This window comes from Argopecten irradians, chromosome 9 (genome assembly GCF_041381155.1).
Source record: "Argopecten irradians isolate NY chromosome 9, Ai_NY, whole genome shotgun sequence".
Lineage (NCBI taxonomy): Eukaryota > Metazoa > Mollusca > Bivalvia > Pectinida > Pectinidae > Argopecten > Argopecten irradians.
The window spans coordinates 8,207,973-8,233,942 of NC_091142.1; the positions used below are offsets into that span (position 1 = coordinate 8,207,973).

Below are 25,970 nucleotides of genomic sequence, written 5' to 3' on the forward strand. Positions count from 1 at the left end.
CCCAATGTGTGAATGTGGATGCTTATATATGATGGTTCAGATCCATAAAATACATACATGTATTTATTTTTACTTCATAATAACATCAATCAGGGATAAAATGAAATGATAGACTAAACATTAAGTTTTGAGATTCAAAATGTTGGTCAATCGAGTAAGGTATGTTTGCTTCATAATACAAAACGCTAGTGAATAATAAAATGCTTCTCTTTTTCTGTAAGTTGTACACACCGTGGAATAGATCCTCATTTTCCCTCATATAACGTTTCTCCTTTGTTTTCACTTTGGACATCTTCTTGCCTGTAGATGCATTGTACAACACCGCTCTATCATCCGTCAGCTTTACGAGGACATTTTTATCGTGACCTCCGACACAGTAACCCCCTATATCAGACAGTGAGTACAGTATCTCTCCCGACGGCTGGATAACCTTGACCTTTACGTCCTCGTACTCAGCCAGAATGAGTGTGTCGTCAGCCATGAATCGAACCCTTTTAGGAGATCTGCCAAGTTTGTTGAACGACTTAATCAAGGTTCCGTCTGATAGATTCCACATCTTTACACTCTGTTCGTCATCATCAGCACCTATTGAATAACAGTATACATGCAAATGGTTCCATAACAGATCGGATTAAGAGATACCAATACGATCTAGATGAGGTATTTTCCGTGGAGTCGCCCCACCTTCCGATGATTGTTACATCATATTTTGATTTTTGTGATGTCACAAACACTGGAAGGTGCTTTGCTAACTTTGTCCACGTTATTCTGGTATCTAGAAATCCTTATATCGTACAATTTCTCTCTTATAAAGAAAAATATTCTGACTAACAATGCAATTTAAAAACTGTATACAAAGAAGCGGCAGACTTTTTAGTTAAAGGTCAGCTTGAATATGTGTGTCCATAAATCTGGTGGATAATAAATGAAATTTGTCAAGTGGGTCATTATTGGACATTTTAATTACAATGGCAAGTTTTAATGCTAAAGTATCCGATATAACCAACAGACAAGACATGAATTATAATTACATAATAAAACTAAGCCTAATATCTTTGGAGAAACATACAGAGGCTCTTGCAAGAATACGGAGAATGAAGGTTAAGCATGTACATGTGGAAGGTTATTTTGTAGTTCATCAGTAACATTCACCAAACGGACCTCAATGAAACACTGAATGGGTCACAATCTGAATTGTGATTCGAGTTTCAACGCTGAATCGTCTAACACAAGAGGTATCTTACAAATCGGACCTAGGTAAATCTTACAACATACCGGTATATATATATTATAATTATGTATAGCTGTTTTCCAAACACTCACATGTAACGATAGTTTTGCCATCTCTGCTAATGTCCAGTCCTGTTACTTCGGCTGAGTGGCCGGAGAGTAAGTAAACCAACTGACCACCAGGTTTGGTCAGTATATCTCGGTCTGGTAGTAAATGGGGTCGGGTGATGTGCTTGCACTGCTCACAAAGTCTTCGAAGGCCTTCATCCTATCACAAGCGATGTACAAATATTGTGAAATCAAACTAACAATATGTTGTTTTCATTTAGCAGTCACAATGATTGGATACTGTATATGTCAAGTAAATAGGCTTAGAATAGCTCTTCGAAATAAAAAAAAAGATGATTAAAATGATTTTTCTGACGGAATATCATGGAACCCTAAATGAAAGACGTATAATTCCTATAATGCCGTATCTTGGTCATAGAAGGGAGGCACAACAGCAAGTTGAAGTTCAAATGTGATTCGTCTACATCTATGTCATTTGTACCATAATTTATTTTAAAAATATGTTTTTGTTGTGCTTACCTGATCACCACCGAGTCGGTCTCTGAGCTGTAAGTCCAGCAGGTTCACATCGTACAATAACGTCTGCATAGACAGCTGAAAACAGTCGTGTAGCGTGTTGATGGCATAATCAAGTGGGAACTTCTTCATGGCCAGCTGGATGTCGGCCATCACATTCCTGCACAAGATTTATATTCTGTAACAATTCTACAGTTGGAAGTCGATCATCACCTTTCTGGATAATAATTGCTATCAATAAAAATTCGTCTTTTGGATGTGGGTCATCACATGTCTAAATAAGATTTACGTTAACACTTTCTTTCATTGTTTAACCGACTACTTTTCAGTAGCACATTCTGCTGACAACGACTGTACAACACAATTGAAATATACCGTAAGTAATGATATTCTCTAAGTAATGGAAAAATTGAATTCTAATAAAGTTCCAGAGAAAGAGAACAACATCTTTAATTAGATACCTTGTGGTCTTATAATGTCTGGAAAATTTGAATTCTAATAGAGTTCCAGAGAAAGAGAACAACATCTATAATTGGAAACCTTGTGGTCTTATAATGTCTGGAAGTCGATGATACTGAACATCTAAAAGTCCTTTGGGTTGGGATGTTGGTTTGATGAAGTGTTTGCCCCCTTGAAGTCAGTTGTGACAGGGTTTGGAATCCACCTAACTACTAAGTACTTACCTTATTGAAGAAGACAATAACTTAGTCTGTAGGAAGTCTAAGCGGAGTAAACACTGGTCTTTTAGTTCCTCCAGATTCTTGGCCATAGTGAGGTGGAATGGAAGGTTGTTGAGTTTCCTTAGATTAAACTTGTCTCCGTGTTTCAGTGGCTGAGTAGAGGAGTGTCGGTCCTCTAAGCCAGAATTCCCCGATCTATCTGTGCACGGTTTCTTGTTCCCTTATGAAAAGAAATCATTTGAATTCATGACATCCATCCAAACAAGTGGCATAGGGGTTGGTTTGGGAACTGAGACATTTTATTTATGCATTAAATGTTTTATGGAGTATATTGTTAATATGCATACCAGACCTTTCCACACACTCTTTTTGCAAATACATCCAGTATGAAGGAAACCACATTTTTGCATAACATGCCTATGATCTGTTAAAGCGCTACTCAGTATGTATTTAGTACACGATGCAATACCTGCAAAATCTTGATTTTTCAGAGATGAAATGAAGACTCACCATTACTCCACTTTCCACTGAAAAAATCTGCCAGCGCCTGGTGTAGATTCTGGATGTCCTGTTCCCCACAGTAACGCAATCTCGCTGCCTGAATGAACTGTCTATGGTACCAGTAAAAGACGCGGACATCATCTGCTCCTCTCTCCACTGAAATATATATTCATTGATTACATTATATCGCAAGAATATAAAAAAAATTTCGGATGGGTGGTATTTTTCACAGAAAGCTGTTGGTAATTGATCAATGTTTTGAAGTGAAAGGGGCATGAGTTGCCTATTTAACGATGTGTTCATCATGAGTCCATATAAAGAAAACAGAATTACGGGCATAGTGCACGTGTGAGGTCAGTGCTATTAGAGCTTCTGCGCTTATGAACCATCCCAAGGCCAATATAGGAAAGCGCAAAGCAAGTAAAATGTTCCGGGTAGAGGAGTCTTGACAGGTATAGGCAGTGCGGATGTGACAGAAGGTAGCTTGACTCACTGGGAGGGAGTGAGTATCCTGGAATGATATTTGGAAGATGGAAGGTCGCTGGTTTAGCCTCCTGCTGAAGTCTACATATAATCTACTTAGTCCAACCAATCTTTTCACCTGAGGTATAAAGACCAGTGCAGAATGTGTATTTTGTGGGAAACTGGCTAACCTGGCAAAATCCTCACATCATGACAGGTGGCATTTTAGATGGAAGATACACATGGCGTCATGATTAGGTCCTGAAAGATATAATTTCAAGCTTTAACCGTGTAGGAAGAAAAAAAATTGGACATTATTCAAAGGATCAAATAATGTCACTTTTGTGAAATCTGGAACCCGTGCTTCAGGGATTGTTGGGGCTGGGATATGAGGGCAGGTATCCAGCAGAGCACGAATTTTCCCAGCAGAGATGGCATCAACACCACTCTGCCCAGACATTGTGTTATGGTTCCTCAGCTCCAACAAGGATGCAGAAGGTCAACGAACGGAAGCAGCAGAATTACCAGCAGCTGGTGAAGGATTGTCAACAGCAGATCGAAGTAACGGTACCTACCTAAAGACTGGATGTAGGGGTTTGTTCTGTCAGTAAATTTGGTCTGTCTTGTTTAGTTTTACGTCCTCTTAAAACCACCGACCAGTGGTCAGTACCTTGCAACTGCCCCATATGCGATTCGACTTCAAGACTCCGAGGTGGAGGGCTTGAAGTAATTTGCCGGGACATCTTTACCACTTGGCCACCGCGGCCCCTGTGAATAGCTTGGGGGACCTTATGTCTAATAAGGATCATGGGAACAGTCCAGAGGAACCTGATGAGTAGACGGCAGGGCGAGTTTGCTTTCCAGTTGCGAAGAAAGAGAGGCAGAAAAGCGGTTTGGTCACCAGCAACAGTGCTAGTTATGTCTGACGAATGACAGCCAGACATCGCTGTTCGAAGTGATTAATATGCAAAAGATATACGACTACCGGCAGTATTAACAAGAGGAAGCAATAGCCAGCGCACCGCTGGAGGGAGCTTGAGAAGAGAGCCGAAATATCTAAGCAAGATCCACCTGTAGATCTGTCTTGAGTCACACTAGATTGACAAGTTATACTGACCTACATATTCCTGTAGATCTGTCCTAAGTCGCACGAGCAGCAGGGGAGGTAATCTCCGGACGGGCGGGGTCCAGTATACGTATACATCATTGAGGACAACATCATCACAGGATAAAATGTCTTCCAACTCTGCCTCTGACAAACCATTGGTAGCTAAAACAAAATTGTACCAAAGTTGAAAATATAAGCTAGCTCAGTCATTCACTGATCACCTGCTGTAAATCAAATTATACCGTCTAGGTCCCCGACGTGACTTTGCATTTTGTAGGGTGTATATGCTTCTACATTGACTAGCTACACAAGCCTTTGTAAGCACAAGACATGTCTACTTATTGTCTGGCAATTAACTATAGTCAATTAAAAAGAAACTAGCTCAAGTCACTTTGCTCTTGTCACTATACACTTAACATTTTCACTTCTATCAGGGGGGGGGGGGGCGGTATATATATATATACTTAGGAATCGAATATTCCTGGGTATATTTTCTTGATTTATGGGTAGAATCTAATTGCAGTAAACCTATTAATATTAAAAGTAGTGAATTATGATATGCAGGAAACTACAAATATCTCAGGTGAAGACAAAAAAAAGAAACTATACCTTGCAACCTCATTTATACACGTGTATAAAATCACAAAGGAATGTGCCGTCAATGAGCAGCAGAAATGATGAAAATTTTATATGACTGTCAAAATCTACATTTCTGTATACCTGTTGTCAAATATCCAAGAGCATGTGAGACCAAGATTTTGCCGTGTTTGACCTCAAGCTGAGAAAACAGAAGGTCGATACTATCACGAACCGTTGATTGTAGTCTGATATCATCTGGGTTTGTGAACGAGGTCCATTTCTGCGCCTGGTCAAACGACAGCTTCAGATACAGAGGTATCGGACAAGTGTCAAAGGCATTGGTCAAGGTGTCCCACTGCCAAGTGGTCAGTGTACGTCCACTAGCAGTCAGCCAGCTTCTGACAATGTTATCTACAGCTTCTTTATTGAGCACAGGAACTGCGACAAAATTTTCTGGGGTCTTGATTTCTCTCTAAGATTTAAAAACAAAAATAAACCTTTGTTATGTATTTTGTTTTCTTCTGCATTTGTTTAACAGGAGTCTACATAATAAAGGAATGGTGAGCTTTATTTGATCTACAATGGTGAACATTATTTATCTGATTCATTAACTGTTAAAGTTAGGAGACAAAGGTAATTCAATGGCGTAAATTGCTAGCATACTATGATGCATTTAGACCTATATCTTATCAGAAATAAGTTTTAGTAAATTGATTCAATTTTTGCTATACTTCGCTTGTCAAACCTTGAATGACAGTCAAGGTCAAACATAGCAGTAATTCATAATCAAAAGCTATCACCAGTAGGAACAATAAAAAAATGAATTTCCATTCTCATTTTTTTCTTTGTTTTACTTTTTGAAAAGTTCAAACAAAAACATGGTAAGTTAAGGATATGTTTCGATACTAAAATACTATAATAAATAATTGTAAACATACTTATTTTAGCACTTTAAAATTTTAGCGCAAATGTACAAAATTGTAAATTAAGATATATTAGAACTTATGAAAATACCTTTAGAATTTTCAACTTTAGGGAATTCCCCTTTTTACCGGAAGTGACGTATTGTGAGCAACAGATTACGTCTGTGTTGTGACAACACGATGGCTTCGTGCTCGATGCGTATCAATTTGAAAACATTGCATTATAAAATCATCGCCTCTTTATATTTGAATTTATCTTTTTTACGTACGTATACAGTTTTTTGTATTCCTAAGCTGAAGTTTTTTTCCTGTAAATGTTATAAAAATGGCAAGTTTTCGGCACAAAGGATGACGGTGCATTGTTGCAGCAGGCTGCAGCGGTATCAGGACATCTCGCTCTTGGAGACCTCGGTACTTGGGTTTTTTTCACCTCGACAATTTCTCGATATCTCGGCATTTGTCGGTATCTTTGTCGGTATAATGTTATAAAGATACATCATTGGCCTAATCTTTAATGCCTCAACTATAAATCCTTGTTATATGAAATACTGCAGTAGATTCTACCCCTTTTATAATTTACAGAATACGAACATAAATTGTAAAAATTAAGATTGATTATAATTTTCGACACTTGTTTATACATGTACAAGAATAGTTCTCTTTTCTTTTAAAACTCTAACCAACGACGAAGATCTAAATCTTATGTCATAAACACACGTGTTCCATGGTACAATAATAATGTACATTGTAGTTCAGACTTCCGAATGTGTCAATTTACGATATATTTATACATATAAATATTCATTAACAACCTTAATGCATGTTATCATTTTTCTTTCAAGTCGGTTATTTATAAGCTCTGCAGTTATCTTTCATATCATACAATAATTAGTTTACGGCAAATTAAATCCTTAAAAGTATCTGTCGACAGACTTTTGAAGCGTGTAGTAACTTACAAAATATCGACTTAATCCCGATCTTAAGTACTAGTTAATCGGTAAGAGAATGAAATATGCTTCAATTTCTTGATTTCAGCATTTTTGAAGATGACCTCTGACAAGTGGTATTTTTTTCTCTATCAAAAACAAGAGAAGACGACTTTACACTTAGTATTACAAAAGTTACTTGCTTTACATCATTACCACCATTGAAAAGTTTGAGCTTCTAATTTTACTTCAAGATAAAGATATAAAAAAATAATTGCATCCCGAAAAAATCTGTGGCACTATGTCCTATATGCAATGAAGTACTGGAATACGTATGCACCAAATCAAATTAGTTTATCGTTTGTGTTAATTAGATACATGTATATACATACGCGATTAAACACCAATTATAGTTTAAATGTTGAGTATCGTTTATACTCTGTCGGCTGTAATTTATTTTTCTGATATTCACAACTGGAACATTTGCAATATATTGATCATCGTATCGCTATAAGTCTATAACAACCTGTCATTTGACACGAACACATGCATTTTTATGTAATAAATCTTGTACCGAAGTACATGTATATGTTGGTGTTTTGTTTTTTTTGTGTTTGTTTTTTTTTTTGCGGGAGGTCGCCGTAGATCTAGAGGCCCCGCCCCCGCCATAGCATTGGCTACAAGCCTCGATGTTCACGTGTCAGTCAATTATAATACCAACTGATTGACGAGGTGTGTTCCATTGGTTACTGAATCATTTATTTCTGCAACCAAACCGAAGCATATGATATGAAATGTGTCGCTATACAGAAATCTTCAAGTGTATGTTGCAAAAAACTTTAATTTACGTTCCGGGACTTGTATTTTGCATAACCAGAATAAAATACCTATCACTGTAAAAATCTACTAAATTTGATGTATACGCCGTAAACTCCCTATGAACGGAGTAAATAGTGAACAGCTAACTTTAATTTGATTGCTGTAAAATCTTGCGATATTGGAAATTAAAGCTCAGATATGTCAATGTCTGAGGCACGTTCATGTCTTCTCAGTAACAACTTACAAATGTGCCTAGCTTCAGTTAACATTTTATGCAGAGAGAACGTGGTAAACTTTCTTGTACATATATGTTTGTGGTTAAAAAAACTGAAAAGTTACGTGTATTTGGCCTATGACATTGTCGAAATCAATTTTTTTACGTTTGCAAATTGCAATTAATTATAAAATCAGATTTCCTGGTATTGTATAATTTTTTTAATATATTTCATGCCTTTTGAAATATTTTTTAGTTGATTGTCACAGTTTCGTTATTTAACCAAATTTAATTAAATTCCGTATGATCGTAGATAAAAATTTGCAGATTCCATAATAATGGTATGATTTTCCGTGGTCTATTTAATTTATATTTTAATGTTACATGCATTTTTATCGCCAGCGGAACATGATATTGACGTCAATTTTTTGTTAAGCACTAACACAGAATTTATGGAAAATTCGTTGAAAAACGAACGTGAAATTCGACTGAAAATTAGTCAAAATGCATTAAATATCATATATAAGAAAAGTATCAATAATATACTAAAACGAACATTCTTAAAAGTGTGCAATATAGCGATTCCCCCTAATAAAAAGCTATTCCTTCGTTCGCGGTACCGCCAGGTGGTCGCTCTCACTGCCTTGAATGTTGCTCATATGACGTCACAATGCTTCGAAGCCAAACCGGAAGTTGCGTTGATTGTTTTTCAAACAGGTGCAAATGGGCAAATTTCGATCTTAAATATCTCGAAGATTTCTGGATCGATTTTCATAATAATTTTTTTGTTATTGTTGGATTAAAATTTTCTTTCTGATGTGGAAGGAACATTTCCATTACACTACCTCTTTAAGATATATTAGAACTTATGAAAATTAGTGCAATCTGGTGGTTCAATACCGGAAATACCCTTTTACATAGTTACCTCTGTACAGCAATTTGCGCTTCAAAGACATTGCAAAAAACTCTAAAATAAAACTACCACTGAAATAAAATTACCACTAAAAATAAAACTACCATTAAAAAAGAAAACTACCACTAAAATAAAACTACCACTAATATAAAACTACCACTTAAATAAGAATGTTTGCAGTATTATATTTTTATAAAATACCTGAAGAGCGGGAAAACACTCATAGACATCCTCCTCCAGAGTAGACACTATCACTTTCACATTGTCTGGGAGCTTTGCTGGAAGCCAGTTTAGGGTCCGGCCATTGTTTGATTGGTCAAGCTGATCAAGCGAATCCAGAATGATGACCAGGGGACGGACATCTTTGGCCAAGCCTATAGCAAACTTAAAGGTTTTGACCAGCAACTTGATGTCCTAAAATGATGCAAAGTTTATAAATTAATTTAATAACTATATTGTGTATCTTTTATAGACAGGTGTCCCATATATATAGGTGTCCTTTATAAACAGGTGTCCTTTATAGACATGTGTTCTTTACAGACATGTGTGTCCTTTACAGACATGTGTGTCCTTTACAGACAGGTGTCCTTTATAGACATGTGTCCTTTACAGACATGTGTCCTTTATAGACATGTGTCTTTTATAGACATGTGTCCTTTACAGACAGGTGTCCTTTACAGACATGTGTCCTTTATAGACATGTGTCCTTTACAGACAGGTGTCCTTTACAGACAGGTGTCCTTTACAGACATGTGTCCTTTATAGACAGGTGTCCTTTACAGACATGTGTCCTTTATAGACAGGTGTCCTTTATAGACAGATGTCCTTTATAGACATGTGTCCTTTACAGACAGGTGTCCTTTACAGACATGTGTCCTTTATAGACATGTATCCTCTACAGACAAATGTCCTTTATAGACATGTGTCCTTTATAGACAGTGCCCTTTATAGACAGTGTCCTTTACAGACAGGTGTCCTTTACAGACATGTGTCCTTTATAGACATGTGTCCTTTACAGACATGTGTCCTTTATAGACATGTGTCCTTTACAGACAGTGTCCTTTATAGACATGTACCCTTTACAGACATGTGTCCAGACATGTGTCCTTTACTAGACAGGTGTCCTTTACAGACAGGTGTCCTTTATAGACATGTGTCCTTTACAGACATGTGTCCTTTTAGACATGTGACCTTTACAGACATGTGTCCTTTATAGACATGTGTCCTTTACAGACATGTGTCCTTTAAAGACAGATATCCTTTATAGACATGTGTCCTTCATAGACAGTGTCCTTTACAGACATGTGTCCTTTACAGACAGGTGTCCTTTATAAACAGGTGTCCTTTATAGACATGTGTCCTTTATAAACAGGTGTCCTTTATAGACAGGTGTCCTTTATAAGCATGTGTGATTTACAAACAGATGTCCTTTATAGACAGATATCCTTTATAGACATGTGTCCTTTATAAACAAGTGTCCTTTATAAAAAGGTGTCCTTTATAGACATGTGTCCTTTTTAGACATGTGTCCTTTATAAACAGTTGTCCTTTATAGACATGTGTCCTTTATAGACATGTGTCCTTTATAGACAGGTGTCCTTTACAGACAGGTGTCCTTTACAGACAGGTGTCCTTTTCAGACAGGTGTTCTTTATAAACAGGTGTCCTTTATAGACAGATGTCCTTTATAGACAGATGTCCTTTATAGACATGTGTCCTTTACAGACAGGTGTCCTTTATAGACATGTGTCCTTTATAGACAGATGTCCTGTATAGACAGATGTCCTTTACAAAAAGGTGTCCTATATAGATAGGTGTCTTATATAGACAGGTGCCTTTATAAACAGGTGCCCCATAAAGACAGGTGTCCTTAATAGACAGGTGCCCCATACAGACATGTGTCCTTTATAGATAAGTGTCCCATTTAGACAGGTGTCCTCTGTAGACAGATGTCTTATATAGATAGATGTCCTTTACAGACAAGTGTCTTTTATAGACAGGTGCCCTTCAGAGCCCGACGTCCTTTATAGACAGATGTCCTTTACAAACAGCTGTCCTATAAAGACAAATATCCTTCATAGACATGTGACCTTTACAGACATGTGTCCTTTATAGACATGTGTCCTTTACAGACAGTGTCCTTTATAGACATGTGTCCTTTACAGACATGTGTCCTTTAAAGACAGATATCCTTTATAGACATGTGTCCTTTATAGACATGTGTCCTTTACAGACAGGTGTCCTTTATAGACAGGTGTCCTTTACAGACATGTGTCCTTTATAGACATGTGTCCTTTATAGACATGTGTCCTTTACAGACATGTGTCCTTTGTAGACATGTGTCCTTTATAGACATGTGTCCTTTACAGACATGTGTCCTTTATAGACATGTGTCCTTTATAGACAGTGTTCTTTACAGACAGTGTTCTTTCAGACATGTGTCCTTTACAGACAGGTGTCCTTTATAAACAGGTGTCCTTTATAGACATGTGTCCTTTATAAACAGGTGTCCTTTATAGACAGGTGTCCTTTATAAGCATGTGTGATTTACAAACAGATGTCCTTTATAGACATGTGTCCTTTATAGACAGGTGTCCTTTATAAACAGGTGTCCTTTATAGACATGTGTCCTTTATAAACAGGTGTCCTTTACAGACATGTGTCCTTTTTAGGCATGTGTCCTTTTTAAACAGGTGTCCTTTATAAACAGGTGTCCTTTATAGACATGTGTCCTTTATAGAAATGTGTCCTTTATAGACAGGTGTCCTTTACAGACAGGTGTCCTTTACAGACAGGTGTCCTTTATAAACAGGTGTCCTTTATAGACAGATGTCCTTTATAGACATGTGTCCTTTACAGACAGGTGTCCTTTACAGACATGTGTCCTTTATAGACAGGTGTCCTTTATAGACATGTGTCCTTTATAAACAGGTGTCCTTTATAGACAGGTGTCCTTTATAAGCATGTGTGATTTACAAACAGATGTCCTTTATAGACATGTGTCCTTTATAAACAGTTGTCCTTTATAAACAGGTGTCCTTTATAGACATGTGTCCTTTATAAACAGGTGTCCTTTACAGACATGTGTCCTTTTTAGGCATGTGTCCTTTTTAAACAGGTGTCCTTTATAAACAGGTGTCCTTTATAGACATGTGTCCTTTATAGAAATGTGTCCTTTATAGACAGGTGTCCTTTACAGACAGGTGTCCTTTACAGACAGGTGTCCTTTATAAACAGGTGTCCTTTATAGACAGATGTCCTTTATAGACATGTGTCCTTTACAGACAGGTGTCCTTTACAGACATGTGTCCTTTATAGACATGTGTCCTTTACAGACAGATGTCCTGTATAGAGGGATGTCCTTTACAAAAAGGTGTCCTATATAGATAGGTGTCTTATATAGACAGGAGACCTTTATAGACCGGTGTCCTTTATAGACAGATGTCCTTTACAAACAGGTGTCCTATATAGATAGGTGTCTTATATAGACAGGTGCCCTTTATAAACAGATGCCCCATAAAGACAGGTGTCCTTAATAGACAGGTGCCCCATATAGACAGGTGTCCAATATAGATAAGTGTCCCATTTAGACAGGTGTCCTCTGTAGACAGATGTCTTATATAGATAGATGTCCTTTACAGACAAGTGTCTTTTATAGACAGGTGCCCTTCAGAGTCCGACGTCCTTTATAGACAGATGTCCTTTACAAACAGCTGTCCTATAAAGACAAATATCCTTTATAGACATGTGTCCTATATAGACATGTGTCCTATATAGACATGTGTCCTATATAGACAGGTGTCTTTTATAGACAGGTGCCTGTTATAGACAGGTGTCCTTTATAGACAGGTGTCCTTTATAGACAGGTGTCCTTTATAGACAGGTGTCCTTTATAGACAGGTATCCTTTATAGACAGGTATCCTTTATAGACATGTGTCCTTCTGAAAGCAGGTTTTTTTCCATTAACAAATGACATCTTAAATCTAAAATTTCAGAATCCCATATAAAAATCTGGACATGTGTCCTTTACAGACATGTGTCCTTTATAAACAGGTGTCCTTTACAGACATGTGTCCTTTATAGACATGTGTCCTTTATAGACATGTGTCCTTTACAGACATGTGTCCTTTACAGACATGTGTCCTTTGTAGACATGTGTCCTTTATAGACAGTGTCCTTTACAGACATGTGTCCTTTACAGACAGGTGTCCTTTATAAACAGGTGTCCTTTATAGACATGTGTCCTTTATAAACAGGTGTCCTTTATAGACAGGTGTCCTTTATAAGCATGTGTGATTTACAAACAGATGTCCTTTATAGACAGGTGTCCTTTACAGACAGGTGTCCTTTACAGACAGGTGTCCTTTATAAACAGGTGTCCTTTATAGACAGGTGTCCTTTATAGACAGGTGTCCTTTACAGACATGTGTCCTTTACAGACATGTGTCCTTTATAGACATGTGTCCTTTACAGACAGATGTCCTGTATAGACAGATGTCCTTTACAAACAGGTGTCCTATATAGATAGGTGTCTTATATAGACAGGTGCCCTTTATAAACAGATGCCCCATAAAGACAGGTGTCCTTAATAGACAGGTGCCCCATATAGACAGGTGTCCAATATAGATAAGTGTCCCATTTAGACAGGTGTCCTCTTTAGACAGATGTCTTATAGAGATAGATGTCCTTTACAGACAAGTGTCTTTTATAGACAGGTGCCCTTCAGAGTCCGACGTCCTTTATAGACAGATGTCCTTTACAAACAGCTGTCCTATAAAGACAAATATCCTTTATAGACATGTGTCCTATATAGACATGTGTCCTATATAGACATGTGTCCTATATAGACAGGTGTCTTTTATAGACAGGTGCCTGTTATAGACAGGTGTCCTTTATAGACAGGTGTCCTTTATAGACAGGTGTCCTTTATAGACAGGTGTCCTTTATAGACAGGTGTCCTTTATAGATAGGTATCCTTTATAGACAGGTATCCTTTATAGACATGTGTCCTTCTGAAAGCAGGTTTTTTTTCCATTAACAAATGACATCTTAAATCTAAAATTTTAGAATCCCATATAAAAATCTGGAATCTATTTTATTTAAATAAGATATTTTATTTCATATTTCATTTGATATGTTGGGTTTTTTTTTCATTTTTCATGTCAAAATATGACCATAACAATTGATCTTATGTATAAGCCACAACAACATAAAATGCATATAGCTTCAGAGATGCAGAACATTTGTACAGTGCATCTAGAAAATTCCTTGAAAAGGAAAATAGTAATATCCAGACAATTCATGTTTTTTTTGGTGTTCTATAGTTAATAAGGAAAGTTGATGTTACAAAACCATCATAACACATCAATAAATAGCAGTATAAATTCTGGAGATCACTTTACATTATTCAGCTACTGGTTGATAATGTATTAATCATTATATAACCATGTGTATATAGATACCGAGGAAATTACTTGGACTTCCTGAATGTCTATATATAACACAAACCGAGTATGTGTATCCTATAACCTGTATTTCTACACTTACATCATTTTCCGTTTCCATCACCGCACATCTCCACTTCCTATTATTAAGTACAACACTGATACGTTTGAAAGCGTCCTGCTCAAATTGTGTCTTACGATTAGAAATTTTTTATCTTGACAATGAAAACTACAAATGAAGATATGACTTAAAAATGACTGATGACAGTATATTACCAGAGGGATCTTGGAGCCTACCAAAGAATGATCTATGTCTAACAATGGAAAGAGGGATCTTTTCTCTGCTCTTTAAACTTTAGATATCAAAATCCAAGATGGCTGCTAGACCAATTGATCTCAAAATGCACACAACTAGGGTCCTATGGGAACCTACATATGAAATTTGAAACAGATAATTTAATTACTTTCTGAGAAATAGTGGTAACAAGAAAATCGGACAGACGGACAGATGGACAGATGGACAGACAGACAGACAGACATCCTGATTACTATAGGGCATCCGCATCTCGGAGCGAGGATTTTTGTGACATCCTAATGATAATGATGGCAAAATAAGCAGATGGCAGTTCATGCACTGGTGAATGCCAAATGTGTTTGATAAGGTAACATGGTGGGAGTTGCAGTAAATATGACCTATACCTACCTCTGGGATGTGTTTGTTGATGTTATAGAGAGTGTAGATTTGTTTGGTAACACTTATCAGTAGGCTTAGGATGTTAGAACTGTCAGGACTGGTCCCAATGAACCTGAAAATCAAAGCAATGCATTATTATGTCTGAAAATATCTTGTGACTTAATTAAGCATTAAAACATTTTTGTCTGCGTGATATCCATGCAGTGACTTCACCCTTAAAATATTTAAGCATTTTTTGCTTGAAATCAATTGTGACAATTTGCAACAAGTCTTGACATTGAAATTCTTCAAATGTCTTTCATCTTCCTAATGGCATGTAGTCAGAACTCTCATTAAAGGTGTGGAATATCATACAGTTAACGGACAGACCCTTACGTCTGTAACCTGGCACTCATCACAGTTACTGTACAATATCAAAATAGGATTCCGTATCGACCCAATAAGTTCCCCATCCCTATTAGCTTCTCCCCCTCTTTGAGGCCTCAATTTAACTTACATTTGAATACAGAATGAATTTATCAAAATCATAAAGATTTCTCTATTTGATTCTTTTCTAAATTGATAAATGGCTTACACTGTGCAATACTTTTGTGAAATGTTAGCCTAATTTTGGTCCTAAATTCAGCGTTCCTTCATTTTTAAATTTTTAAATCGACCTCGGGCCGCTCAATGGGTTGAATACAGAATTTTGACTAAATACCTAATAATCACAGCTGGTTTTGATTGGTCCTGTGTGTAGTAGCTGGGTGCTAGTGCTGCTGCCTTGGCCATTATAGACGTTTTACCACATCCTGATTGGCCATGCACCACCAAAGGTTTCGTGTTCTGGCGGGTCAAGTAGTCCTGGATGGCCTGGGGAGCAAATTTTATTTATGTATAAATATGCATACTGTTAACATGCTATACATATGAAGCTGCTTTATTTTTAGTTTAACTCATTCACCCCTGAAAATTCATAATGAACTATTCCAGTCTTTGAGTAAGAAGGGTTCAAATGTGTCTTCAGGGATGAATGCGTTAATTCTTACCAGGGTCAATCAAATATTCTAATACCAAGGTAATTGTTTTTGAGTCATACAAGTTCAAGTTAACAAGAACCAACATCCGGTGCCAAGCAATTTTCCCCTTTTGTAAGAATGAATGTCTGAAGATTCTTATATTTTTTCTATCACTGTCAATGTGAAGTGCTAAAGGAAATCCAGAGTCCTTGGAGGAGAAATCTCCAACCTACATCAGTCAATCAGTACCAGGTACTGTACTCACTACTGGACAGTTACCAAACATAAGTTCCAATCTTAAATATGATCCAGAGTTGGAGGACAGTATATCAGCACATAATCTAAAATCTATTGAAGACTATTGCAGTCCCTCTCCCATTCAAGACAAAATTGTTAGATGTTATATATTATAGGTAAAATGTTATTTTCCATGTGAGCTATACCTGAAGAGTTGCCTCCCTTCCGTGGAAGTTTTTACACTTTTCCTGACAGAATTGGATGTGTTGTAGACACTCGGTCTCCAGCGGATCACTCCTGTCCTCGGACAATCTTTCCTCAATTCCTTTGGTGATCATCGTCATCATTTTCTGGACAAAATCCTCAGACATTTGTTTCAGATACACCTGATGTTCCGACAACTCTGGATTTATACCTGTTAATAAAATCAAAATTAATTTATCTTATTCTAATTGCTCGATAAGCTCCATGAAATTATTACTTCATTCGCAGTAATAAATAATTTTGAAAATATAAGAAACTGAAAAAGAAAAGCCTAACAGATTAAATGATAATTTGATTTGTTGGTTAGATCCTGTTTTATGCCCTATTTACATCTGGGTTTATTTACCAATCTGGCAGATTTAGGAGTTAGAGGAAACCAGAGTACTTAGAGAAAAAACACCAAGGTACAATTGACTCCTCACAACTCTAAGAGAGATAATAGTCAAAACTTAATGGAAAAATTTAAGGTATTTTCCTTTACTACACACATCCTATAAGGCTATTCTGACATCACAATTAAATTATTCAAAATTAAACCCTTTATTTCACATTTTGAATCTTCCCATTCAAGCCTGGGTCAGTTTATTATGATATAGTAAGGGTGATGATGTAAGTATCCTCTGACAGTCTTCAGATCACTAAACCAATTCCACTGTTGATATTTCAAACTAGGGGGAGATAACCTTTTTTTCGTTAACTCATTCACCCCAGAAGGGACATTTAGGCTCTTCTAAATCAAAGAAAAGACCAGTCCATTATGAAATTGCAGGGGCGAATGAGATAATATCATAATGACTAAGGGGACTGGTGAAGAGTCTACTGAAGTTGATGATTCAGTGACCTTTAAATATCATAAAAAAGAATTTACAAGCATTCAATTTGTCTGGATTTCCAACCAAGGGGAAGATAATCTTAGCAGTGTTGCCCATTCACACAATTTGTAAGCAAAATATTTTTCATATACCCATATGAGTTTAAAAAATAGAGAAATCAATGCTTAATTACGGTATATATGGTAACACCATCCTTTGTGGTTACTATGGTAACACAATCCTTTATGGTTACTATGGTAAACACCATCCTTTATGGTTACTATGGTAACACCATCCCTTATCTTTACTATTATAACACCATCCTTTATGGTTACTATGGTAACACCATCCTTTATGGTTACTATGGTAAACACCATCCTTTATGGTTACTATGGTAACAGCATCCTTTATGGTTACTATGGTAACACAATACTTTACGGTAACTATGGTTACACCATCCTTTATGGTTACTATGGTAACACCATCCTTTATGGTTACTATGGTAACATCATCCCTTATCGTTACTATTGTAACACCATCCTTTATGGTTACGATGGTAAACACCATCCTTTATGGTTACAGTGGTAACACCATCCTTTATAGTTACTATGCTAACAACATCTTTTATGGTTACTATGGTAACATCATCCTTTATGGTTACCATGGTAACACCATCCTTTAACTTACCATGGTAACATCATTCTTTATGGTTACTATGGTAACATCATCCTGCCTTACCTTTATCTGACCAGGGTACAGTGTAAGAAATGATATTATCACTGGGTAGATGGTTCTTCATCTTTCTATCCTTCAAGTCTGTCAGAAGCCCCTGGGCAAGCTTCACAGTCTCTTCATCTCCCAAACATTCTAAATAAAAACACCATATACATTATCAGTAATCTTAAATGTATAGATGAGACATAAAAATTATGTTTCAGTAATTTTGTTCTTTCAATTTGACTCTGCTATATTCAGTTGAATCTGTACTAATGGCCATCTCTATTAAGAGACCCTCTGCTCTAAACGACCACTTCAATTCCTCTCAAGCGTTTTCACAATATATTTTAACTCTATTATATGACCCTGTCTCTAACCTGACCAGCAACTACATAATTTCCTTCCTGTGGTCACAAATTTTTATTTTTGCAGATTTGACTGTGGTCTGGTCCCCTGCTTTGCTCTTGAGAATAGTGCAGAGCTATTGGAGAATTTGCAGCAGGAGACCAGACTATTTTTTATACTATTTCATGTTATCTTATTTATATGCTTGTTTTTAATCGTATTGCTCTAAATCTCTGTTTGCGAGTAAGTGCATATGGAGCAGTAATTAACGGACAATGTCAATAAGATTTAATGTCCATAAACAGGTAGCCTAATTGCTAAAGCTTCCTGAATATTCCAAGGTTCTCAGCTTCTGTCTCCGGTCTGACTGTGTGTTTTTGGCTTCTATTGCACAATGTCATGCAATTGTATTGCATGTTTGAAAATACATCTTGTTTTATTATTATAATTGCATGCTGCAGGTCAAGCTAATATGGTGATTTCAAGATACAATGATCAACTGACTGCAATGGTGTAAGCTGAGTATAACAGGAGCAGTTACATTTTATTTATCAGAGGGGTGCAAACATTTTAAGTTATTCACCCCTAAAAATTCATAATAACCTGTCCCTGTCTATAAATAAGAAGAGTTCAAATGAGTCTACAGGAGTGTATGATTAAATATGTCTTACCCATGTAGCGGGATAGCTGATAATTTGGCTCCACCGACTCGATATCCTTGATATTTCTCCTGAACCAAGCACATCCGCTCTCCACCCTGTGTTTATCCACGGATAACAGCCCCATCTCAATTTCCTTCTCCGTAACTAAGTGATGAAAGGGGAGACAACTGATAACACAAGACTCAAAGGATTAGGGAATATTGTTATTGTTGATGAGCTAAATACTCTAGTTTAGTAGACAAAGAGATACTTTATAGGTATTCTTTGTACTTCAAGGCTTCAAAGTGACCTTAAATGAAGGTGAAGGTCATTAAATTGAACCATCTTGATAACCCTTCATCCCAGCATGCTACAAACCAAATATAAAATATCTATGTCTCATAACTATTGAGAAGAAGTGAAACAATGTCAATATTTTTGTAATGAACAATTTATAATGGGATAACAGACAAAAGGTGATCTTGTTAAGCAATCTAAATATAGCGATTTTCTTTCCCTTGATGCAACTAATAAATGACACAAAACACCAATGTGCATAATTTATCATTCTCGATTCTTCAGTGGTTACTTTCGCTATCGTTATATCCACCCCTGGACAATCTCATAGTAAAACCGACACCCAATTTCAAAAGCACACAGTCAACCAGTGTACCATTAATCAATTCTTTGATTACATCAAAGGACCAAACTACCAGCTCAATTGTTGTCACATACAGAGCCTTCAGTTTTACAATGAGGTAGTCCAGGGGTGGATATAACGACAGTGATAGTAACCCCTGCAGTATTAAGGATGATCATTTACCTGATATGATATATTTCTTGGCCTCGACCTCTCCCAGTGCTTCCTCTGCTGCAGATTTCAGTGCCTCCTGCATAACCTCGCTCTCCTCCCACCAGATCTGTTTGGCCTTCTTACTGACCTCTTTGTCCCGACTGACCGAGTCAGGGAGGTGGTTACTGATGGAGCACAGGAGGTACACAGGAGGAACAGCGTTACTGTCACGTAGGTACCACCTAAATCAAACGTTCTATAAATAGACAGGGGGTACACAGGAGGAACAGCATTACTGTCGCGTAGGTACCACCTACATGTAAATTTTAAAAACATTTAGTTTGGGTAAATTTGTTCTATTAACTCATTCACCCCTGAAATTTCACAATGGACTGTTCTAGTCCTTGATTTAGGAGAGTCTAAATGTGTCTTCAGGGATGAATAAATTAACAGCCTGGGTCATAAAAAAACATCAGGTTTAGGAAGTACTGGTATAGGAAAACCGGAGTACCCGGAAAACTTAATATGTCAATACCTGGAAACTATTCCATGTAGATTATGAACTTAGAGAATGACAACTCAATGCTGTTATGTAGTTAGAAAGGTTAAGCAAAAGGATCTTATAGATAACTTATAACTAGGATAAGGTTATTCACTTAAACAAACCTTTTAACCTTTGACATCAAGGTCAAGGGTCATGACCTTGAAAGTATCTTGGCTATAATGGTGAAAAACCTTTTTTTGAGATACAGTTGTTTGGCAATTTCAATAGATTATATATCTTAAAATGGTCCATAACATTCATTCTTTATGTCTTTTTTAACCTTGACAGTGAGTCAAGGTCATTCACTATGACAAAATTGTTGGTGTAGGAAATAATCTGGATGTCTTTAAAGTGACCGATCAAAACAGTATTGCAGATTAATAATATTTCAGGAATGTATGTATTATTAGAATCATCCAGATCTTATGTAAATACTTACTTTCTTAAAAGGTCTTTAGCTTTATCAGATTTCACAGCATGGAATACTTTATCAAATTCCTCTGCTTCTATGACTTTTGGCAGAGATCGATATCCATATTTATGAGACAGTAAACTCTGAAAAAAAACATCATTTTTAAAAAGCTAATATGTTGGAGTAGGCATGGTTATTTTAGTGTTTAGCTAAAAATGAACAGTAGATTATTTCCCCCTAGCTTTGATGTTGTATTCCAGAGAAAGTCGCCTTTAGTTTCAGCTAAAATGAACAGTAGATTGTCTTTCTGTAGTTTTGATTTTACATTACAGAGACAGCTGCCCTTAGTTTTGATCTTTAAATGAACAGTAGATTATCTCCCCTAGTTTTGATTTTTCATTACAGAGACGGCTGCCCTTATAGTTTTTAGCTAAAAACAAACTGGATTATCTTCCCTAGCTCTGATTTTACCTTACAGAGACAACTGCGATTAAAGTCTTAAGCTAAAATGAACAGTAAATTATCTCCCCTAGGTGTGATTTCACATTTTAGGCAGCTGCACAAATAGCCTTTAGCTAAAATGAACATTAGTGATTATCTCCCCCTAGTTTTTATTTTACATTACAGATAGAGCTGCTCTCAGTTTTTAGCTAAACAGTGAATTTTCTTAGTTTTCATTTTACATTCCGGAAACAGCCATCCTTACATTTAATTCTTATCTAAAAGTGAAAATTTGATAATCTCCCCCTAGCTTTGATTTTACATTTCAGAGAGAGGTTGCCAGCCAAATGGCCATAACCTGTGGGCCAACTTTTGTTCCGATTTGCCCCATAACAATGCACCAAGTGAAACATACATATAACAGAGCCTATTCTGTAGCCTTTTGTGGACAGATATCGGACCCTATTTACAAATGAAAAAGATTGGCCAGCTCAATTCCCCAACCTTTCCCAAAATTCACAATTCAAAAGGTATAGGCCTGTTTTTTAAGCTAAAAAATAGGCCCTGTAAATAAAGGCATCTCATTGTTGTGAGTTAAAAATCTGTGTGAGGTACTGTCAAGCTCTCACTATAGATTGGTGGTTTTTCGTTGAGAACTCTGGGTTTCCTCCACCTCTAAAACAGGGACATGATCAAATCTAGCTCTATATAGAGATAATAGATTATAATGGACCAAAAATTTGATTCCATTATTGGTTTTTGTTTTATTATTAGGTAATTTAATGTCCTAATAACAGCCAGGGTCATTGATAAAAAGGATGTGCCATGTTTGTTGGTGGAGGAAGGCCAGAGTACCTGGAAAAAAACCACTGACCAGCAACTAGCAACTTCCCCACATGAGACCAAGAGGTGGAGGGCTTGTGGTACATTGTAATATGTTGGAACATATTAACCACTGCTGCCCCTGATTTCATGAGGATGACTATCGGTAATTGATGCCTACCACAAAGTTGGGCCCTGTAGACAGTTTTTGGCACATATCTAGTTCCTTCAGGCAGAGGTCCGTGGTACTGTGGTCGTCTGACGCCTCGTCTCGGACCCCCCATCTCATGTCAACAACCTGAAACTCGTACCCTCGTGCCTGGCAGAAAGCCTTTACTCGTGGGTATGCATCGTTCATCCATGTATTTCTCTCAAATTTTGTATCTAAAATTTAAAAAAATATGTGAAGACAATTTTAATACATGTCACATAAAAAGAATCAGAAATGAATTTTGAAAAAAGATAATGATCGAGATAAAAAAAATCAGTATACATTTGTATGCATTTTTTACCTGTAAATGTGCTGCTGGTGAAAATTCTAACAATCTTGACGAGAGTCTGTACAGATATTGTTGTGTCTCCAAGTAGGGAAGGGTGTACCTCAGGTATCTCTGATACTGTCATTATGATATCATCATCATCATCATCATCAGTTGGCAGTGATTGGCCCGGAGAGAGGGGCGGAGGGGGAGGAGGGAGCGGGGCTGGAGGGGGATTTTGGAAGAAGGGAAAGGACATAACATTTGCTGGATGACCTTCAGTAGTAAGTCCGGCAACCTCATTTTGTTTTCTGAAAAATAAAATTGTTTCCCATCATCAGTTTAATTTGTTTACACTTATAGCTTGTGTATAGTATGATTTTGTGGCAAATTTGTCATACATTTTTATATGGTACCTTTATGGCCAATATGTACACATATTATCTGGGTGCTAGGAAGGTAATTACAATGTTATTAAGGTACATGTAATTAGTGACTGGTAATATGCACATGTAATTAGTAATAGACACATATAATTAGTAAAAAGTACATGTAATTAGTAAAAAGTACATGTAATGTAATTAAAAAATAAGTACATGTAATTAGTAATAGGTACATGTAATTAGTAATAAGTACATGTAATTAGTAATAGGTACATGTAATTAGTAATAGGTACATGTAATTAGTAATAGGTACATGTAATTAGTAATAGGTACATGTAATTAGTAATAGGTACATGTAATTATATAGTAATTAGTAATAAGTACATGTAATTAGTAATAAGTACATGTAATTAGTAATAAGTACATGTAATTAGTAATATGTACATGTAATTAGTAAAAAGTACATGTAATCAGTGACAGGTAATTAGTAATAGGTACGTGGCACATGTAATTAGTAATAGTAAAATAGTACATGTAATTAGTAATAAGACATGTAATTAGAAAAAGTACATGTAATTAGAAAAAGTACATGTAATAGTACAGTAACATAATAGTAATATGTATACATGTAATTAGTAATAGGTACATGACACATGTAATTAGTAATAGGTACATGTAATTAGTAATAAGTACATGTATAGTAATAGTGACAGTAAGTAATAGTAATTAGTAATGGTACATGTAATTAGTAATAGGTACATGTAATTAGTAATAAGTACATGTAATTAGTAATAAGTACATGTAATTAGTAATAGGTACATGTAATTAGTAATAGGTACATGTAATTAGTAATAGGTACATGTAATTAGTAATAGGTACATGTAATTAGTAATAAGTACATGTAATTAGTAATAAGTACATGTAATTAGTAATATGTACATGTAATTAGTAATAGGTACATGTAATTAGTAATAGGTACATGTAATTAGTAATAGGTACATGTAATAGGTACATGTAATTAGTAATAGGTACATGTAATTAGTAATAGGTACATGTAATTAGTAATAGGTACATGTAATTAGTAATAGGTACATGTAATTAGTAATAGGTACATGTAATTAGTAATAGGTACATGTAATTAGTAATAGGTACATTAATTAGTAATAGGTACATTAATTAGTAATAGGTACATGTAATTAGTAATAGGTACATGTAATTAGTAATAGGTACATGTAATTAGTAATAGGTACATGTAATTAGTAATAGGTACATGTAATTAGTAATAGGTACATGTAATTAGTAATAGGTACATGTAATTAGTAATAGGTACATGTAATTAGTAATAGGTACATTAATTAGTAATAGGTACATGTAATTAGTAATAGGTACATGTAATTAGTAATAGGTACATGTAATTAGTAATAGGTACATGTAATTAGTAATAGGTACATGTAATTAGTAATAGGTACATGTATTAATTAGTATAATAGGAGACATGTAATTAGTAATAGGTACATGTAATTAGTAAAAGGTACATGTAATTAGTAATAGGTACATGTAATTAGTAAAAGGTACATGTAATTAGTAATAGGTACATGTAATTAGTAATAGGTACATGTAATTAGTAATAGGTACATGTAATTAGTAATAAGTACATGTAATTAGTAATAGGTACATGTAATTAGTAATAGGTACATGTAATTAGTAATAGGTACATGTAATTAGTAATAGGTACATGTAATTAGTAATAGGTACATGTAATTAGTAATAGGTACATGTAATTAGTAATAGGTACATGTAATTAGTAATAGGTACATGTAATTAGTACACATAGATAGCAAGTAAGATTCATTGAATATCAGTTTAACTTTTGTGTTGGGCTCGTACAATGTCTAATATAAAAGTGTACAATAATTGTACATAGTAATTGTGTAGTAATTACATGTAAATATATAATAGGACGCATGTAATTAGTAAGCTCACATGTAATTAGTAATAGGTACATAATGTAATAACTACATGTAATTAGTAACTGGTACATGTTAATTAGTAATAGTACATGTAAATAGTAATATTTACATGTAATTAGTACACATATTATCCTTCAAGTAAGATTCATTGTATATCAAAATCTTTGTGTTGGGCTCGTACAATGCTAATATAAAGTGACCCAGAAATGTAGACAATTCCAGGTATCAACTACCCTTTAATTGATTTTAAAGAAATTAATTACATTTAGGTATAGATAGTCTCCAAGGACACTCTCGATGCGATATACATAATACATGTAGTTACATATTTTACAGGTGCAAATGTCATACAGTCGATCACTTTTAAAAAATGACTTAAGCAAGTCTAGCAAGGTACTCATGTACATGTATTGTACTTTCTGTATACGACGCGTTAACGTTACGTCGTAATATCCTAATTTTACCTTGTGTCATCCGCTGTTTTGTGACCAGCTGATGCTAGCAGGGACAACTGGTACAGATATTGGCGATACATGTTACGATAAACCTGACGGCGTCTTCTGTCAGTTAGTCGCCGTATACCTGTGGTGCTAAAAATAGACACCGGTGTTTTCTCTTTAACAGGTAAACACGGCGTGGTCGTCAAGCGGTACACTATTCATATATGCATGTTTATTTATTAGATGATCGATCGCTCGTCTCGGGCTAAGATTTCCAATACAATAGTTCAAAGGAATAAAATCTTACCACTCTCGAACGTTGAGGGGATAAATGTTTATAATATAAGTGCATAATGCATTAGCGGAAATAAAAAGAGATACCTATGTACAATGTACAAATGCATAAGATCCGCCTCATACATTTTAGGTGTAGACTGTGATCACGAAGATAGGTGATTCCAACTTAATTGATTCTATTAATTACTCTATTACTTATTACTTATCTTATCAATTACACATAATGTAAATGTAATCAAGTCTATAGAGATTGGAAACTCCTTAAAAGTTGTTTTCTTTGCTGACAGCATTTTTTT

At 35.8% G+C, this 25,970-nt stretch overlaps 1 protein-coding gene across 1 annotated transcript in view; it reads right to left on the reverse strand.

Moving 5' to 3' along the window:
* The window catches only part of LOC138331312 (NACHT domain- and WD repeat-containing protein 1-like), a 38,559-nt gene extending 13,043 nt beyond the window's left edge, over nt 1–25,516 (reverse strand). The window contains exons 1-18 of the mRNA XM_069278838.1: nt 25,402–25,516; nt 22,618–22,895; nt 22,287–22,489; nt 20,870–20,985; nt 19,917–20,128; nt 19,124–19,258; nt 18,129–18,257; nt 16,521–16,729; nt 15,780–15,931; nt 15,089–15,191; nt 9,142–9,354; nt 5,287–5,617; nt 4,576–4,728; nt 3,006–3,152; nt 2,499–2,715; nt 1,819–1,975; nt 1,324–1,498; nt 232–585 (exon numbers count right to left, since the gene is read on the reverse strand). Coding sequence (XP_069134939.1) covers nt 232–585; nt 1,324–1,498; nt 1,819–1,975; nt 2,499–2,715; nt 3,006–3,152; nt 4,576–4,728; nt 5,287–5,617; nt 9,142–9,354; nt 15,089–15,191; nt 15,780–15,931; nt 16,521–16,729; nt 18,129–18,257; nt 19,124–19,258; nt 19,917–20,128; nt 20,870–20,985; nt 22,287–22,489; nt 22,618–22,895; nt 25,402–25,472 — 3,355 coding nt within the window. The 5' untranslated portion in view covers nt 25,473–25,516. The remainder of the gene's footprint in view (nt 1–231; nt 586–1,323; nt 1,499–1,818; nt 1,976–2,498; nt 2,716–3,005; nt 3,153–4,575; nt 4,729–5,286; nt 5,618–9,141; nt 9,355–15,088; nt 15,192–15,779; nt 15,932–16,520; nt 16,730–18,128; nt 18,258–19,123; nt 19,259–19,916; nt 20,129–20,869; nt 20,986–22,286; nt 22,490–22,617; nt 22,896–25,401) is intronic.
* Between the last annotated feature and the right edge of the window lie 454 nt (nt 25,517–25,970).